This window comes from Chelmon rostratus, chromosome 10 (genome assembly GCF_017976325.1).
Source record: "Chelmon rostratus isolate fCheRos1 chromosome 10, fCheRos1.pri, whole genome shotgun sequence".
Classification (NCBI taxonomy): domain Eukaryota; kingdom Metazoa; phylum Chordata; class Actinopteri; order Chaetodontiformes; family Chaetodontidae; genus Chelmon; species Chelmon rostratus.
Window position 1 is genome coordinate 21,643,721 of NC_055667.1, and position 16,624 is coordinate 21,660,344.

Here is a 16,624-nt window from a genome sequence, read left to right on the forward strand (position 1 = left end):
TCCTGATGGGCCACATGAGCCTCTGTTATCTCGCCTGTCACCTGCTTTAAGATGATGGAGTGACAAATAACAGCAAGAGACAGATGCTGCTGCAAAGCGGAACCCCACTGTGAAGATGATGTGACGGATGACGAGAAGAAAGTAGGAGTCTGCTTTAACAGCAACAAGGGGGAAAGGAGCAGAAAAATACTTGAACTACACTCACAGGTAGGGCCGTTAACATTCACCAGTTATACTTTGTTTGGCTAATTTTGAATATTAGCCTTTGGATACAAAGTACACATTTCTAGAGATGTTTCAGACCAGCGTGAAGACTGTCACCACCATGTGAAGGAGTGCTTTAGTCCTCGTAGCCGTCGTTCAAGACGGCTTGCAATGGAAGTCAAGGTTTTAATGATGTCATAGTCTGAGTTGAGAAGTGGGCTGGGTCTACAACTGCATCAGCGGATTTCTATGACAGTGACCGCAATATTGTTCAGCTCTCACACCTGCCACGAGATGAGTGACAAGATGAGTGTCAAGAAAACATGATGCGCATTTGACTTTATGACCAACTTATCTTATTTTATGGATATATTTTAGTGGACATTAACTTAGAGTTTACTGTTGCACATTAATAGCACTACAAATCCATTCGTCTTCGTATTTTAGCCATGCTTACTGCTTGGTTTCGATGGATGACAATGTCGGTCTGTAGCTTAGTCCAGCACTTGGGTCCTGACTGAAATAGCTCAACAAGTATTGAATGGATTGTCATGAAATTTTGCATCAACACTTGTAGTGCCCAGATGATGAATCCTAATGACTTTCGTGACCACCTGATTTTTCCTCTAGCGCCACCATGAGTCTGACTTTTGTGGTTTTGGGTGAAATGTCTCAACAACTATTGGTTGAATTGGATCTTGGTTCATGCCTCAGGATCAAAATAATAGCTTTGGCGACCCCTTTCCTACCGTGCCAGCACCAAATCAGAATTTGAATTTGTCCAGTACTTCAAAAACCTGCAAAACCAATGACATTCTCATCAGCCTCTGCTGTGCTTTGTGTTTAGTGCTAATTGGTAAATGCTGACATGCAAAGCTAAAATGATGAGCATGGTCAACATTATCCCTGCTAAATGTCAGTATGTTAGCATTCAGCTAAAGCCTGCAGCCTCACAGCGCTGTTAGTGTGGCTGCAGCTTCTTATTCTTTCTCATGGATTTGAGATGTTCTGTTGCCGTAGTTTACCGCTACCTCGCTGTCAAATCAGAATCCCAGTGCTAAAGCTTGTGAGACAGTAATGTTGTGATTGCACAGTGGTGATGACTTCACGCAGCGCAGCGTCCTGCTCAACAGGAGGGTTTCTCTCCGGCCTCTTCTTGTGCTCTCCCTGATGCAGTGACGTCAAAGTGCAAACGATAGGTGTTCTGGGTCTGAACAGGCAGCTTGTGCAGTTGAACGCTCCCTCCCACACGCCATCTGCTCTTACCCGAGCCCTGGGCGCACGTGCCAAAGGAGACCCGCGAGCATAGAGACCTTCTTGTCGTCACTGAGCTGGCTCTGTCCGCCTCTCTGCCTCTTCACTGTGCAATCTGGTGCATGGCACTGATCACCGCTCGCTGCCGGGCCTGCTTCAGTCCAATGTATGGGGGGAAAAAAGCCCATTCTGAAAGCCAAGAAGCTCAGCATACCCTTTCTGCTTTTGTTATCTGTGTGAGGCCAGTTGTGTTTCAGTTGTGAACAAGGAGGATGGGACCAGGGCCAGAAGATGCAGAGCTTCAGAGATATGACAGTTAAAATGGTTTAAAGTGCTCTGAAACTTTCTTCCAAATATGAGTGAAAATTCTTCTTTAATGAGGAATTTATTTCTACAAACCTCCCACTTGTAAGTGAACTGAATTATTAGGCGTATGAATATAAAGCTTGATTACAAGTTTAGCATCATCACCTCATTTTACCTCACCACCTCCACCACCAGCAACAAGCTATTGTTTAGCCCTGTCAGCGCTGGTTTGTATATGCAGCCCTGTGTGGATTCCTGAAAGCCTACACAGGTCAGGACCGTGTCGACTGCCGTGAGATGGCTTTTGTTTAACACAAATGCATCTTCTCCTGCGTCTTTGGCGCTGTTTCTAGAAAAGGATTTTCCCTGCTGAATGGTAATGACCTTTTCCTCCTCTGAGGAAGTGCACGTGAATGTGCTTCCTAAAAAAGAGGATGCGTTCTAATCTGCGTTAACACAGGACGTTACCAGTAAAAAGACATTCTTGATTGCTGGTTATTTCCAGCTTTCATCAGAGATGTTGTGCTGGAGTCATGTGACTTGAGATCCGCCACATGTAAAATTCATATGAGAGAAACAAACATTGCTTTCATCCTCTGTTCCGCCGTTCTCTGCCGTCAACAATAAAGCCCACATTTTGATGTCATCGAAACCAGCAAGAATGCAAATTGTACAGAATATGGGTTGTGGTGTGCTTTCAGTTGGCCCAGTCAAACTGATGTTGTTCACGCTGGACCTGGTCAAAGCAGCCACGAGAGAGAAAAACCAGGCTGGAGAAAACCTCCACGTCTGCTGGTGTAAAAATCCAAACATTTGTTCGGTTTCTTCGACTCAGTTACAAACTTTGTGACTGTGGCTGCTGACGGATTGTTTCACGAGAGGCCGGTCAGAACAGTCAAGTGAAGTGGGTGAGGAGTAGGTGGTGTATGGGGCTCATTCATTATTCATGAGATGGGTGGGCAGGGTGTAAGTGGCAGTGACAGACAGAAACTCTATTACTCAAGTGTATCAACTCCCCTCGGGTTCTTGACCTGATATTTGAAGGACGGGGACATTAATTGGCATACTGCACAAACAAGAATAATTTGGTGGAGAAAAGTCATTGGAATTATTTGGGGCTTTGGAGAAGCCACAGATATGGGGAGGAGAGAGCCCTGATCTGACTTAACATGAGAGAGGTGGGTACTGACAACTTGTTGTTTTCATCGTACTAACATGACTCAACGTTCATCATCATCGTCATATTTATAGCAATAATGAGATGAAGAGAGGCATCTAATGAAGCTATTTTTGTATTGAGATATGCTATAAGTAGTGGAGACGGGAGTATTTTAATTTTCTGTATCTATACACTTCTACTACATATTAGAGTTTTTTTTTTAATGCAAACAGATTATTATATATGAAACCAGTTGTTTCCAACCTTTTTGGCAGGTGACCCTAAGATGGTTTCATTTAAATATCTGTTTGACATTCAAACAGGTGAAATGAGCCAATATTTTACAAAAAAGATTGAGAAAAGTTAAAAAAAATCAATATAGATTTATCATGTTTGCTTAAACAATGAGATGTTTAACAATGCTAATAATCTATAATGGTATACATAATAAAACAACACTCTGCTGCTGTGCTTTTTTTCCTGCAGAATAAGGACTTTAATTTCTTAAGTCGAGCTAATATTGATAATGATAATGCTTCCCAAGTATTTTTAGCAGTAGTTTTACTTACAAATGACACAATTTTTACTTTGTTGTATTACTGCTTTTAAAGGGTTGGTAGGTTTCATAGACAGTTATTTGTTCTGGATTCTAACTGCGTGATGTGAATGTGCATTGTTCAGCAGATGCCTTCTATTGTTCTTCATTCAATCTGACGACAGGAGCACTGGTGGAGAAAAGTGTTGCTGAGTCCATGCACTGTAAAGATGGGAACACTGGTCGAACCAGTGCTGCTGCTACTTGTATGGCACGGTGTTTGGGCGTTGGACGTCCCTCTGGAAGGTGTGTCACTAGCTTAATGCATGTTGTAATTTGTCCCATCACACACGTTTCTTCCATACTGAGCTGATTTGTTTCTCTGCCTGCAGTCAGGCAGCCCCCAACCATCATAAAGCAGTCAATGAAGGAGCACATTGTTGACCCCAAAGACACCATGATCATAGAATGCGAAGCCAAAGGAAACCCCCACCCCATGTAAGAGCCCACTGAACAGTTTTTAGCACAGCTGACATTAGTATTTGAGAACCACCTCATTGCTTTTTCTGTCTTCCTTTGCTCATTCATGAAGTTTCTCGTGGAGGCGTAATGGGAAGTATTACAACGTCGCACGTGACCCTCAAGCATCGATGCGCAGGCGCTCGGGGACGCTGGACATCTACGCCTGGAACAATCCAGAACAGTACGAGGCGGAGTATCAGTGCATTGCCTCTAATGAGTATGGATCCGCATACTCCAACAAGATCAGACTACGACTGTACAGTAAGACCAGTACTGGGACTGTTAGACAATCAGCTGCTCGTTTAAATCCATATACGTTTTTCCAACAATGGAGCTCTTTGGCACAGAGGAATAAACCCCTTTAGACTCTGGCTCACATGGCAGCCCTGCACATGTTAGTAGGATCATCGTTGTTGGTGAATTTTGCTGACAAAAAGAAAATCACCAGACTTGTCCTTTAAATTCTATTCATTGGGCTCAACATCATGCATTTAGGTGTAATTCTTGTGCACTGTATCATCAAACACCATACCTGCCCACTAAGTGGCAACGTGCACACCTCTGTGTTTCTGCAGGAGCTCCTGTGTGGCCCAGGGAGATCCTGGAGCCTGTGGTGATCAGTGCCGGCTTGCCTCTGGTCCTGTCCTGCGACCCCCCACCCGGCCCACCCAGACCTGAAACCTATTGGATGACAAGCTGTAAGTGTCTCCCTCGACAGTGAGGCATTTCAATGATCTGCTGACCGAAATAAAAAGCAGAAATCCTAGCTGTTTAAATATATCTCCTGTGAGCTGTTTTATTAACACCATGTTTCATTTCAGGTTCATACGCGAGACCTTTCAACTGGCCCATCCAGACAGCTTTCCCCACAATGCAGCCTGTGCGGCAGGACCGCAGGGTATCCATGGGAGTCAATGGAGATCTGTACTTCTCTAACGTCCTGTACAACGACTCTGCTGCTGATTACTGCTGCAATGCCCGCTTCCCCTACAAGAACGTCATCCAGCAGAAGATGCCCGTGGTCGTTAAAGTGCTCACGAGTGAGTGTGATTGTGTGTCTGATACCACCACACACTGCATATCACACAGATGACGGCTGGACAAGTATTGCAATATGGCTTTTTCTTTCAATTCTAGTTTCAAGCATTTAGCTGCTCAGAATCGGTGACACAATCCCAGTAAGACCTTAAAGTATCTTATCAACATAATTATGGAGAAAAAGCTTGAAACAAGTGAAATGCTCTCACATAAAAATTGCCTGCTGAGAAGATACAAAAACAAGTATATGCTGCCTTTATTTAAGATATTTCATTTTATAACTGTGCTTAAATTTCCCTTTTTGCAGCGTGAACATGCTGTGGTGTGTGTGCGCTCTGCCTCAGCTCTCCTCTCTTATTTTCTGAGTGAACATGTGTTGTTGTCTTGTTCCTCGTGGTCAGACGTGGTTTGCTTGAATCATACGTGCCCCCTCTGTTCTGTATTCGCCTGCAGCTCGTACAGTGGCCGAGGCTGCCCCCACCTGGCTGTCTCCCACGGGCTCGTCCAGCTCCATCCTGGTCCTGCAAGGGGAAGAGCTGCTCCTGGAGTGCATCGCTGCAGGAGTGTGAGTGTGAACTCTTGTCTGGTATATTCAATGCTGCTGTTCCAAAACACCACGGAAGGTGTGCGTGTATTTGCTGCTCTGTGCGATCCTGCCTTTGATTTCATGAGAGTCGTCATGTGTAAAGCCTTCTTTATCATCATCAAGGCCAACTCCTCATATCACGTGGACCAAGGATGGCGAGGACCTGGTGGTGAGGTCGCCCATGAAAGTAAAGAACTTCAACAAGATGATTCAGATCCCAAAGGCTTCTTTCGATGATGCCGGTGAATACGTCTGCACCGCCACCAATAAGATCAGATACATTGAGCACACAATAACCGTTAGGGTCAAAGGTGAGACACACTCTCAGAAGCATGATGCCTTCACTGACTGCACAGTAATGTTGAAGCAAACAGCATGCTTGTATTTGACAGCGGCGCCATTCTGGTTGGAGAAGCCCACTAATTTGGTTTTGGCCCCTGAGGAAACTGGACGCCTGGTGTGCCGTGCTGACGGGGCTCCTCGTCCCACAATCAGCTGGTTCATCAACGGGGAACCAATTGAAAGTATGTTTTTAGAGATCAGGCCTACTAGTCATCAATCTCAATAACATCGCCCGATGCTTTATTTGTCCTCTTTTGTGTTTTTTGCCCATCCAGCTGCTACACCGCAGCCTAACAGACAGGTGTCAGGTGACACACTGACTTTACGCAGTGTGACTGCTATGAACAACGGCGTCTACCAGTGCAACGCTTCCAACCAGTTTGGGTACTTACTGGCCAATGCTTTTGTGAACGTGTTACGTAAGTTACTACTCTGTCATCCATGACATTTACAGTGTAAAACAATGTTTTTAGCAGCCACAAGGTGTGGAAGATGAATGGTTTGTTAAGGGGTCACCCCAAAAGATATTGGTATATTTTAAGAATTCTTCACATTTTCATCTATACTCTCAATACATTTTCATTGTCACGGCTCCTGTAAAGGTTGTTTCACTGCTGCACCATTGTTGCAGTCATAAAAATTAAGTATGATGTTATGGAAGCTTTTTTAAATTTAGTTTTAAAGTAGGTTTTGGGAATCCTGTGCTGTACATGCATCTATTAACAAAAATCACATATATAAACAATATAAGAGCATTTAGAAAAGTGGTGTTTGCCTGAAAACAGTTAAAAGGCACTGGTGCCAAACATCCAGTGCCAAGTAATCAGATACAAAAAAGCAATAGCCAATCAATGCTTCATTTCATTATGACATTAAATAGTCTTGACTAAATATGTAGTAGGTATTATTTATTAGGTGTTTAAGCTAACCCTCACATACTGTTCATAGTCCATACCTACACAGTTTGGTCCAGGTCGACCCAGCACAAGAATCTTCATCATAACAAGTTTCTGTACCACAGTTTGAACCACACATCTATTCAGAATGTATAAAAAGGCAGATGATGAATTAATTAATGATACTTAATAGTGTATCAGAGAATGGGGAGACTGTAATTTTTAGGTTTTGCACGACTCATTTTTGGAGAAAAAAACATCTACTATCACACAATATTATGTCCTATTTTATCCAAGACAAAAAAAAACACAGCCATAATGATTTAGGAAGAATATATTGGGAACTGATTTAGGAAGAATATATTGGGAACTGTGGGGTTTATTATTTAACCATTTAGTTTAATAAAAGTATCATAAATGGTATAATATTTTCAAATGTTTTGATGTTTGTGAATTTTGGGTCACATTAGGAAAAGTCATCGAATTTCAGGATAAAAGAATGACATTTAGAGTGTTTTTACTGCTGCCAAATGTCAAAAGGGGTCAAATTTGACCCAAACAGTATGTGAGGGCGGATCTGCTTCATTAGGACTATGTGGGTGTGGTTTGATCAGATTTTAGTAACTGTGACAAAACAAACCATAACTTGAGATACCAGCTTCTCCACAGACCTCACTATACCTGAATATAATGATGCCCACCTACTCACAGAGCTCAGTGAGAGAAATCAGTAGCTACACTAGACATGCAGGAGACAGTACACCAACAATATACATTTAATATTTCATAATGAAATTAATTATTAACCACAAATGCTTCTCCAGATGCCACTCCACGTATTCTGGGGCCCAGGAGTGAACTCGTGAAGGTGACAGAGGGAAGTCATACCTTCTTAGACTGCCGCTACTTTGGCTCCCCGGTGCCTGAGCTGCGATGGTGAGTACATGCTGTTTGACACTTTAATGTAAAAAGGGAGTTCAGACGTCAGCTCACAGTGTGTGTGTGTGTGTGTGTGTGTTTATGCTGCTCACACAGGTCCAAATATGGACAGGGGAATCTTGAAGGAAATCGTTTTAAGACCCACAGTAACGGGACTCTGGAGATAAAACGCATACGGATTGAGGACCAGGGGACTTACCTGTGCATAGTCAGCAACGTCGCAGGAAGGGACGAGAGCCAAGTCCGAATAGAGGTCAAAGGTGAGGCTCGCGTCTCTGGCTACGGAAAATCTTCACGATTACATTTTACACAGACGCTTTCTGATTGCGTGGTCCATCGTGTTGTGTCACCCACTCTCGACAGAGCCCACGTTAATCGTCACACGACCACAGAGTATGAAAGTCATCCGTGGAACCGACGTGCGCTTCGAGTGTGGCGTGAAAGCAGATCCTACGACTCCCGTCACAACCACCTGGATGAAAGGCAACAAGCTGGTCACTCTTGGCTGGAGGTGCTTCTTTTTAGGAATGAATTCTGCAGAGATACACGCTGAATCAATGAGCGCCTCGATCTCAAAAGTTTTACTCACTTTTTATTGAATCCTCAGAATCTCTCTGGACGAATCAAATCTGTTCATCACTAATGTAAACAGAGGCGATGAGGGCAATTACACCTGTGTCATCAAGAGTGAGCTGGACCAGAAGTCTGCCTCGGCACGCCTAATGGTGATGGGTATGACGCGTTTCGAATAAATGACATTTCATCAACCATACGGCATGTTAGGCTTTTTAATTGTCCATGTATTGTTGTGTGTAGACCGCCCAGATCCTCCCACGAACCTGGAGCTGTCAGATCCATATGAGCGTAGTGTAAGACTCAGCTGGGTCCCTGGAGACAGCAACCACAATCCCACTACAGGCAAGAGCCATTCAAAGTAGCATTTTCTAAGTATTGTTGTTTTTAGGGGATTCTTGATGATTTTTGTGCATTTATTATTCTCTTACAGAATACTTAGTGCAGTATGATGATGATGATTGGTTGCCTGGGAAGTGGAAAAACCTTTCAACGTACCCCGGGAACCTCAACTCCGTCGTTCTGCATCTAACACCCTTCACCTACTACGAGTTCCGGGTCATCGCCATCAACGAAATCGGAATGAGTCGCCCCAGTCGGCCATCTATGCGCTTCCAGAGCAGCGGTGCTCGTGGGTTTGATGCTCCTGAAATGCACACTGCAAACAGCCATTTCTACGCAACAGTCAGATATTTGGGAAATGCGTTTATTTGTTTCCCTCCTGCTGAGAGTTAGACAAGACGATCAAGACCACTCTCAGATTGGTCCACTAAATGTGCGCTAGCTGTCAGCTAGTAGATGATAGCCTAGCTTAGCAACCTTACCAACAAAAGTTTTACAAATTGTTTCTGGCCCATGTAGTAACATCCTTTATACAATAATGTGTTCACAAAGTGGTGAACCTTGCTCCATCCTTGCTTGTGAGCGACTGAGCCTTTCCAGGATGCTCCTTTAAAACCCAATCATGATGCTATCACCTGTTACCAATCAACCACTTTACCTGTGGAATGATCCAAACAGGTGTTTTTGGAGCGTTCCACAACTTTCCCAGTCTTTTGTTGCCTGTTTGACGTGTTGCTGCATCAAATTCAGAATAATCTTACTGCTGTATTGATTTTCCTCTGCAGCCCCAGACGTCATCCCAAAGAACGTGAAGGGTGTGGGTACATGGAGGAATAACATGGAGATCAGCTGGGAGGTAAAAGCCAAAATTACAGCACGTTAATATTCATCTTCACTTTTGGATATTTTAATTTCCACGACTGTGAAATCAAACCATGCTGCTGTTTTCAGCCTCTGGCCTACAGAGAGTGGAACGGGCCTCACCTGAAGTACCTGGTGTGGTGGAGAAGGAGAGATTCCCGAGAGGAGTGGAAGAACGCGACCACTAAATGGCTGAAATACTACATCTACGATGCCGATACCTTCACTCCGTATGAGATCAAAGTCCAGGCCGTCAACGACTTCGGGCTGGGTCCAGAGTCTCCTGTTGTCACTGGCTACTCTGGAGAAGACCGTAAGTATCAACATCCACTGCAATATAATATACAGGTGAGCAACAAAGGAAGTGGAAAACAAGAGGAGCTTGCAAAGAAAGCAGCAACACTTGCGAGCGATAGGTGCGCAGCCTTGACTTTATTCTATGAGCCAACATTTGGGCAACCGTCAATCTGTTTTTATGCACATTTTCATATTGCACATGCAGTGGAAACAGAAAATTCTGAAAATAAAAGTCAAAATTTCACAAAAAAGAAACAGCCTAACGAATAATTCATGACACGGGAAGCTTCTGCTCCACTGATAAGACAAAAAATAAAAATGTTTCCATTACATTTTCCACATTGTTTTAATTTGTTTGTGGTTTGACTGAAGTGGTTGGCGATGCTCATTAATTTGCATTTTCTTTTTTTAAGTGTCTGTAAGTCTGCTTGTGGGATGAACATCACACTTCTAAAACAAATCCCCTCATTTGGTGTTGTAACGATGGTGATGGAGAGTGTTCGCTTACACGTCAGTTCAAAATCTCCCACAGCTGTTCAGTTTGGTTGAGATCTGGTGGCTGCGAAGGGTGTAACATATGGTTCACATCATTTTCTCGCTCATCAAACCAGCACTCAAAGTGGGCCGGTACCCACCGCTGTACAGCATCTGCACTTTCACTGGGCAATTCTTATGGGCCCTAAATATACTGCATTACCCAGAGGAAACTACATGATGTTCAACCAGTACTAACAAACCAGGACTCAGTGCAGGCCAGGAGCAGCAAGCTTGGCCTCGTGACTTCAGTGCAGACACACACTAAAGCAAATGTACATAGTCATTTATTTTTCACTCTAATTATTGAAATGAATTTCAGAATGTAGAAATTTGGAAATTCAGAATGTAATAATTAATGATTTGCTGATATCAGCTGATACACACACCAGCATATAAATTAGGGAAGTACAGACTTTACAGTCCACTTCAAGGACTACATGAAACCATACAGTGACCCCTTCTGATCTGTATGGAAGCGACTGAGGCTTTGTTGCTGCTCTAATTTAGGCAGGGTTTAATTTGTTAGCCATCTTTATGTTATTCCCTTTGTAATAAGAAGCAGTTCTGTTACTTTGAGTGGGTTATTTTCGCATTAGATTTGTTGGTCAGCTGTGATATGAAGCAAAGCAGACTCTGCTCTGTTTACTCTTCTGTTGTAATCTGAGTCTTAACCCACAGGGAATCATGGCTGGTCTCAGAGGAGTAAACCACTCAGTGCTCTGAACCTCTTCTTGTTTTATCTTCTTTGTTGCTGAGTTGTCCTCTTCACCCCTCTTTGAGTTCATTGATAGCAAACACAATCTGTTTTCCCCAGGTCCCTTAACTGCACCCCTGAACCTGAGAGTGTCCGACATCGAGAGCACCCAGGTGACTGTGCACTGGGACCCAGTGGTGCGCAACACTATTATGGGAGAGCTGAAAGAATACAAGGTGTGTCTATTGCGAATGTAATATTGGTTAATGGACTTTAATTACAGCTTATATTTATGTTTATAGACAACAGCAGAAACTGAGGACAGACTGTACTTCATTTAGTCTACTGACAGACTGAAAGACTATAATAAGGTGGATTAAAGAGTTTTAGTTAAGATGAAGAGAACGGGCAAATTACAATACAAACAATGTGAAGGAAGAGGTTGAATCCCCACACTCTGTGAGCACTGACTTTATTAATGCTTCCAATTCATGATGTGAAACAGCATTTTCTTCACACTTAAGACCAAAAATCAATCAGAAGAGCCAAACTCGTGAGCCAATTATATCATCGACGACTGATAAAAGCATCCTTCAAATGAAATAAACAGTGTCAGAACCAACAGAGTGCAAAAGTGTTTTTAAAAGATTAGATGATTCATAGAAAAACAAATAATTGTTATCAACATGAAAAGTTCAAACAGAGGAACCAACTCATGACACAGGAAAATATGGCCTCATATATTGTTCCCACTGTTATTTGTCTTCATTATTAGTACATTAGTGTATTAGTCATATGTTGTGTAGCATTGACTATTAATTTTGAAGGTATTACTGATAATATGGAGGTGATATTTTTGGGAATATTAGACTATTTACTTCAGATTTCTTTTACAGTGATTCATACTAAGGTTTCTTTCTTAGTCTCATGAAACATAAACCTTTTTTTGTAAAACTCTTTAAGAGGGCTGGCTGTTGTCCGATCTGCCTCCTCTTATTTTGTAGCACCTATCCAGTCGTTAAAAAAACAAAACCTGGATGTGGTAATTGGCACGAGAACAACAGCAACACGTCCTGATTCCTCCTAACACAGCAAGAGCTCCCATTTCCTTCTGGAGCTGCACAGACAGTGTGAGGCAATTCAACCTTTTCTTAAAAAACTGTTTCTAAAAATAACAAGCCAGCGCTGGCAGCAGAGTCACAATGCCGGGCTTGTTGCTTTTCATCTCTCAGGTTTACTACTGGAGGGACAGCAGCCAGCTGAGGTGGCTGAGGGTCAACAGAGCCATGAAGTCGAAAGCATTTCCAAACAATGATCCGGAGCCCTCTGGGGTCGTCACTGGGCTCATCCCCTATAGCAACTACAAAATGTATATAGTGGTGGCAAACAATCGATACGAAGGGCCGGCCAGCAATAACATACACTTCTCAACACCTGAAGGAGGTAAGAATTTATCATCCGAGGAACAACAGAACATCTGTGTCCTCTACCAAACACGAGCAAGTCAGTTAAGGCTTACGTGTGTTGTCTCCTGCTGCATCTTTGTCTGCAGTACCATCTGCTCCCAAATCCTTCAGGATCCAGCAGCGACATCTGGACAGTATTTATGTCGACTGGGACCTGCCAGCAGAGCCCAACGGTATCATTACCGGATATTCCCTCAAGTACCAGACAGGTACGCCGACCCCACGTCTGAAACACCCGCAAGCACTCCTGGAGGTTTTACTGTCGTCACAGGCTGCACCTTTTCAAAGCATAACGTAGTATTGTACGGTCCTCTGAGGAGAAACAGCAAAGATTTAATAACGGAGAAGGAAGTGGTTTATTTCACTAAGGCTTGTAAAGGTTTCCACACGACACCCGAGCCGACATCCAGGTAGCACATAATAGCACACTTAAATATGCGCTCAAAAACCGAAACACCACTGAAGTATGTACTCGAGAGGGTAATGAGCGCTCGTGTAGGCGCTCTCTGAGCAGGCACGGCACTTAACGGCTCAGTTGTGTGCACTCTACCAGCATCGAGAGTCCTCCTAACGCACTGACATGTCCGCCGTCTCCACAGTGAATGCCACCAGAGGAGAGGAGCTGCGAGTTGAGGAGTTCCCTCCAAACGTAACAAGCTTCTCCGTGCGCCGATTCGACCGCTACACTCGGTACAGGTTCTCCGTGGCGGCGCGAACTGGGATCGGGATAGGGGAATGGCACACGGAGGAGTCACCCCACTACACCACTGAGAGTAATTCACCACTTGATGCATGCATCAACACTTTTGGTGGTTCTACCAAAAAAACACTTTGAAGTGCCGAGTGGATGTTGACTTTGATGACGTGTGTACTTACATGTGTGTTTGCCCGTGCTTGTGTGCGCGTCCCAGTTTATGCTCAGGACCAGGTGGACATCTCCACTCAGGGCTGGTTCATCGGGATTATGTGTGCCGTGGCCCTCATCGTGCTCATCCTCCTCATCGTGTGCTTCATCAAGAGGAGCCGTGGGGGGAAATATCCCGGTACGGTGGTGATTCCTCACATTCGATGATGTCCAATAACACCTGGCTGCATCTCTTTTAATAGCGCGGCTTGTTTTCATTTCAGTGCGGGAAAAAAAAGACATTTCGTTGGAGCCGGTGGACGACAAAGATCAGGAGGGATCATTTGACTACAGGTAAGCAAGAAAAGCACACTCACTGCAAACTTCCCTGCTACCATCAGAGAAAATCAGTCTGTACTCGACTCGTATTTATATAATGGCACAGTAATAATACTCAACACTCCATCATTATGTTTTCCAAAACGCTGTTATTGTTGAAAACTATAACAGTAGCCTTTTATTTACATCCATTTGCTCTGTAGCTGTGCATTAGCATTCTGTTTGGTGAATTAAAGCGGCCCTGTGGAGTTCTCTTGTAAACAAACACACCTTGTGTCTAAAATGCATCGAGTGTGTTCTTGAGGCCCGACAAACAGGCTGCAAAGTTGATTATCTGGAATATGTCAAATCGTGTATTGTTTAGATCCACATTTGCAAGCTGCTAGTCTTCTTCGCTCCCTTTTCTGGCACAATAGCGCCATGAACAGTCAGTCAGTGGAAGACCAGGACACCAGGGTGTCTAGCACACCACAATAGCATTAATTAACGATGACTGCACTTTAATTAACCACTCCCAAAAAGTAGTCAGCTAGTCATACATTTTTTTCACTCAAAAACAATGATCGATTCTCGTCAAAAAGGTCTCAAGTAAAGCCAATAAAGGATTATCTAATGTAGGCATCACCACGTTAATTAGTTCTGAGAGGCCCTGATTGGACAGAACGCTTGTCTGAGCTGGAGAAACAGTGTGACTGCAGTAACAACGCAACTGTTACCAGCAGTCAAAAACTCCACAGGGCACCTTTAATCTTCATTAAAGTTTCACATGACGCTGCACAGGTACAAATCAAATATGGTTACAATGTTTATGGCCTTATTTCTGATAACTCTAAATCATACTTACATTATTTTCTTTTTTCTGTTCACCTTTTCTATCTAAACCTTTATTCCCCACCAAACCTCAACCCCGTTCTTTTCCAACTGAACCACTCAAGGTCTCTTGAAAGGTATGAAAATACTAAATATTGACACATTGACACTATTGACAGTCAAACTGTGCAATTCTGCAGGGGCCGTCATTTATTGATTTGTTTATACTCTATGTAAAGACGTTTGGAGCTTTAAGTAATATATCCAGCAGAATAGTAATACTGTTATGAGCATTTTATGAGAGGGGGCGATTTATGAAATATAAAATCCTCTATGCTGTCACACAAGTATTGATCTCTAACAAACTCTCTTCATATTTTAGGATAACACGTGTCTCCACTCTGCCTTACCCCCGGCGGTATGTACATGTACAGTGTACTGATACAGCAGGTTGATTTTTATCCCCCATCTGTCTTCTAGCGCCAACATCATGTACCTCTAATATGAAGTTTTAATTTTTTGCATTATCTTATAGCGAGGAGGAAAGAGGGCTTCAAAGGGGCCAGCCATCTATGGAGGCAATGATGAAGCGATCAGACAGTGACGACAGTCTGGTGGACTATGGTGAAGGGGGAGAGATACCGTTCAACGAGGACGGCTCCTTCATCGGCCAGTACACCGGAACCAGGAGAGATGTCCGAGAGCTGGACTTTGGTGGAGGTCTGGAGCTCCACTCTCCAATGAATACCATCTACTCCCTGGCATGAAGCTCAAAATTCAAACCGCCACCTTGACTGCAGCTCAACTGTTTGCCATGTGACGTCACCGTGCTTGTACCGTCCACCTTAATTTGAGAACTCGTGGTGCTTGAGGTTTGTCTGCAGGAGGGAACGGCTGGAGCCTGAGGTGCTGTTACCCTCTGTGTCTTTGCAGGCAAAGCAACTTTCATGCATTTAAAGAGGAAAATGGTGGAACAGTACCAGATGTGAGATGCTTATTCATCTGATGAAAGGCAAGCTTTACCCTTTATGTTTTCATATTGCATTTCCTGTAAATAAAAGTGCTGTGTGTTTGTGTGCGTGCATAGGTATAGGTACACGCACATGTTCAATTATCCTGTCAATGGAGAGAGGCTGCACATCAGACAAGACAGAAGTGGGTCAGTTTATCATGTTGATAAAAGCGGTTGCAAGGACCAACTAAACTACTGTTATTACATCCTTTTCTTTCAGCTAATTGCAACAATATGATTAGTGTTATTTTTGCATGTTGGCTTTTTGAAATAAGGGCTGCATACCATATTTCCACTATCAGGGGAGCCACTATGTAATCCCTCCTCTTTGTTTTATGCACAAGTCTTGAAGGCACAAAGGGAGTATAAAAGTGCTTTTGGTGATAAGTGACGGATAATAAAGTATCTCCAGGGACTAATGATTCATCTGCATGGTCAGGTTGTGCTCTGACGGGAGCCAAAAGAGCAAACCATTTGAGAATTCAGCAAGCAGCCGTAAACCAGGTGTAAAATCAGAAATTGCTCATGTTTCTCAATGAATTTGCCTTAACTGTCTCCTTGTTTCACTCACTATGGAGACGGATAAAAATCATTAATCTTGATCTAACAGCCTTAGTGTATTTGACCCCTAACACCATCTGTGTGTTACCACAGTTTTGTCCTAAGTGTAAATAAAGTGGAAATATCTATTTCTAGTATGTGCGATATGACTCCTGTTATTCTTTGAATGGAATGTTTGTAATTAGTTTTGGAACAATTATAGGTGTCCTGGTTTGAGACATGACAAATTCAGCATTTTGGGTAATTATGAAGCCACCAGCAGCAGCCAGCTAACATGGGAAACAGCCAGCCTGGCTCTGTCCAAAGGTAACAAAAACCACTTACCAGCACCTCATTAATTAACACATTATATGTAAAGTGTAATATGACATTGGACATTTTCAGTGCAGGACTTTTACTTGTAATGTGTGTAATTCTGTGTGCTTTTGCAGAAATCCTGCACAGAATCCCTGAGGAGAAGACTCCGGTGGCTGTTGCTCAAATGCAGATTTATTTAATAAAAGCCCA

The 16,624-nt window shown here is 43.3% G+C and overlaps 1 protein-coding gene across 1 annotated transcript; it reads left to right on the plus strand.

Moving 5' to 3' along the window:
• The first annotated feature begins 120 nt into the window (after positions 1-120).
• On the plus strand, positions 121-16,174 carry LOC121613410 (neurofascin-like). The gene is made up of 24 exons (XM_041946792.1): positions 121-207; positions 3,644-3,768; positions 3,855-3,956; positions 4,051-4,241; positions 4,556-4,678; positions 4,841-5,020; positions 5,472-5,583; positions 5,728-5,915; positions 5,997-6,128; positions 6,222-6,365; positions 7,667-7,778; positions 7,878-8,041; positions 8,145-8,292; positions 8,389-8,513; positions 8,598-8,699; positions 8,788-8,985; positions 9,482-9,552; positions 9,648-9,870; positions 12,638-12,760; positions 13,151-13,324; positions 13,463-13,594; positions 13,680-13,749; positions 14,670-14,681; positions 15,080-16,174. The coding sequence occupies exons 2-24, from the start codon at positions 3,689-3,691 to the stop codon at positions 15,309-15,311; spliced, it is 3,138 nt and encodes a 1,045-aa protein (XP_041802726.1). The 5' UTR covers positions 121-207; positions 3,644-3,688; the 3' UTR covers positions 15,312-16,174.
• The last annotated feature ends 450 nt before the right edge of the window (positions 16,175-16,624 follow it).